The sequence below is a fragment of the Diaporthe batatas genome, assembly GCF_019321695.1.
Source record: "Diaporthe batatas strain CRI 302-4 chromosome Unknown Contig00004, whole genome shotgun sequence".
In the NCBI taxonomy this organism is placed as follows: Eukaryota; Fungi; Ascomycota; class Sordariomycetes; order Diaporthales; family Diaporthaceae; genus Diaporthe; species Diaporthe batatas.
Window position 1 is genome coordinate 703,820 of NW_025408551.1, and position 2,608 is coordinate 706,427.

General features: G+C 53.1%; 1 protein-coding gene across 1 annotated transcript; it reads right to left on the reverse strand.

The window, feature by feature from the left end:
* Positions 1-1,054: 1,054 nt before the first annotated feature.
* Positions 1,055-2,608, reverse strand: KVR01_004792 (uncharacterized protein; the record flags this gene model as incomplete). The annotated part of the gene is made up of 1 exon (XM_044783519.1): positions 1,055-2,608. The coding sequence occupies one exon, from the start codon at positions 2,606-2,608 to the stop codon at positions 1,055-1,057; it is 1,554 nt and encodes a 517-aa protein (XP_044646956.1).

Genomic DNA, 2,608 nt, shown 5'->3' on the forward strand with positions numbered 1-2,608 from the left:
AGGTCACATACAAAGAATATACCTAGGTAATGTGGGGTGTGCGGAACGAATGTGGGGATGATCTCCTACTGGTGCTGAACACTGAAGGTTCTCATGGTCAAGGATCATCATATCAACAGTCTAGCTGTCTTTGCTCACCGTCATCTCTGGGGAGATATTAGGATAAATGCAATCCCCCGATGGAGTGAAATCAGACCTATGCAGCTACTGAGCAGCTACACCGATATTTTTGGCATTCTTCCGGGAAGCTTTTGTGAAGATTTGATCCAGTCCGAATTCGGTAGCTCCCGTAATTGATGAGCTTGTTTGCTTTAAGGCCCCATGCACTAGTAAACATTATTAGCACGCTCTCACCGTTGGAATTACCCAGATAATTCACACACTCGAATGCTGGACACTGACCCACATTGTCACCCAATGTTCGAATACCGGCATCTCCGAACGTAGTAGCTTGCAAAGACCCTAGAATAGAAAAAGAAGAGACTATACTGAGAGACCAGGGTGTCTCCAAAAGCAGAATCACACTGAGGCATGCAAATCAACAGTCTTCTTAGGGACGTCTCTCGTTTATGGGCCTCGTGTACACTACCTAGGTAGGTACCTAGTGCTTGGTCTGTTACTGTGGGACCTAAGCTGTGTTGTCACAATATAAGGACTACGTGCCTATGGCCGGTGGCGGAGTCGCTTTTGTTCGAATAGAGTAGTGGCTTATTTGTGACATTTATGATACGTAGGCACAAGCCAAGCAAGTTATGTTGGGATCGAGAGTTGAGGATCACATTGCTCGCGAACTACGTATTTACTATGATTGAGTGCCATCTTCACGGCCCAGGTCACTACCTAAGTATGTTAAGCCTCATCAGCCTGAGAAATGCCTACTCGAGAAACCAGTTGAAGTTCTATCACTTGATATCTCATGATTGAAGAAAGAAGTTTATTTACTGGTCGTAGATGAATATTGTACACCATCAAAAGCAACAACCCCCCCCCCCAAAAAAAAAAGAAAAGACAAAAGGAAAAACAAGAGCTCTTCCCTTGACTGCGAGTGCCTCGCTCATGATGCTGTAGGCTTGAAAGCAAACCACTCCTTGACACCGACAGCAGCGTACGCGCCACTCCGTCCTGATGGATTCAGAATGGCCCTGATGGATTTTGTGGAGATGGTCGTGAACTTGGTCTCCGCGGGGCTGTTGGTGACCATGGTTGAGAACGCAGTGCTGTTCGCGACGCGAGCCCACTGCCCACTTTCATTGAGATACTCGACCCACCATGAGGCAGGCGGGGCAACGCCGGCGGTGGCCCCAGCGGGAGCATCGGCGAAAAAGGCGATGGCGGTACCGTTGAGCTGCACTGTGGCGTTCCAAGTGTAGTACAGGGTGTTGCTGGACGGCGACTGCTCGGCCCACGAGCTCCAGTAGTCCGGGGGTAGAGGATTAGCCTCGACACGCTCGTCGTTGATTGCCTTCACCCAGTACTGGATGGGCGTGCCGTTGGCCGAGGACGGTGTTGCCGCTGGCGCGATGTTGCGAGTCGGCGTGCGCGGCGGGGCGGCTCTCTTGGTCGGTGTGACCTTAATGATGGAAGGGGGCGATGTTGTGTCGTCCCAGTTGAGCTGGTCAAATGCGATGCTCCGGCGGAAGTGCGTCCCGCCGGTGGCGTCGCGAGTGTGGTAAACAAGGAAGTACTTTCCTGAGCCTGCTGGTAGCTCGAAGACGCCCGGGTGCGAGGTTGTGGAGGATACAATATCAAGGGCAATTCCGCGGTAGGTCCATGGGCCCAGCGGGTTTGAGGCGGTGCCGTAGGCGATGCACGCATGGTAGCTAGTCGGTGTGCACGGCGAGTTCGGGCCGGCGTTGTTCCCAGCATACAGCATGTAGTATGTGTCCTTGCGCTTCATGAGCCACGGAGCTTCAAAGAACCCATTCAGGGAGTTGACCGCCACAATAGTGTTGCTCTTGACCGTTACCATGTCTGTGCCAAGCTCAACGCCCTTTAGCTGGCCGAACGTCCCCCAGTAGAGGTACACTTTTCCGTTGTCGACAAGGACAGTGGGGTCGATGTTTTGGATGTTGTTCTGTACTGGCACGCTCTGTGAGATGATAGGCCCTGATGGGTGAGCATCTGTGAAGGGCCCAAGAGGACTGTTCGATACGGCAACGCCAATGGCGAAGGGGTCGGAGTTGGGCGAGTTGGCCTGAGTAACAGGCGCATAGAGATAGTACCGACCATCCACACCGCGGACAATTTGGCTGGCGTATGCGGATCCCTGGCTCGCCCATTTAAAGACTGTCTGAGGAACCGCAACATTTTGGTGCAGTGTCCATTGTCCACCTGAGGGTGTTGCACTTTTGCTCTCGAATATCTGCCACTGGTTCATGGTAAACTGGTTCTCGGTAGCCCCGGCCTCGTCCCGACCGGCCAGGATATATACAGTGTCGTTGACCACAAGTGGTGCTGGGTCCGCCGAGTAGATCGTGCCGTCGGCCAGAATTGGATTGCCTGTTGAGGTAATAGTGATGCTGGACTGGCGAGGCTCGAGCAGCACAGCTGCATCGGCTATTGAGGCCGCCGCCAGCCATGCTTGAAGGTACCACGCAACACGCGCCAT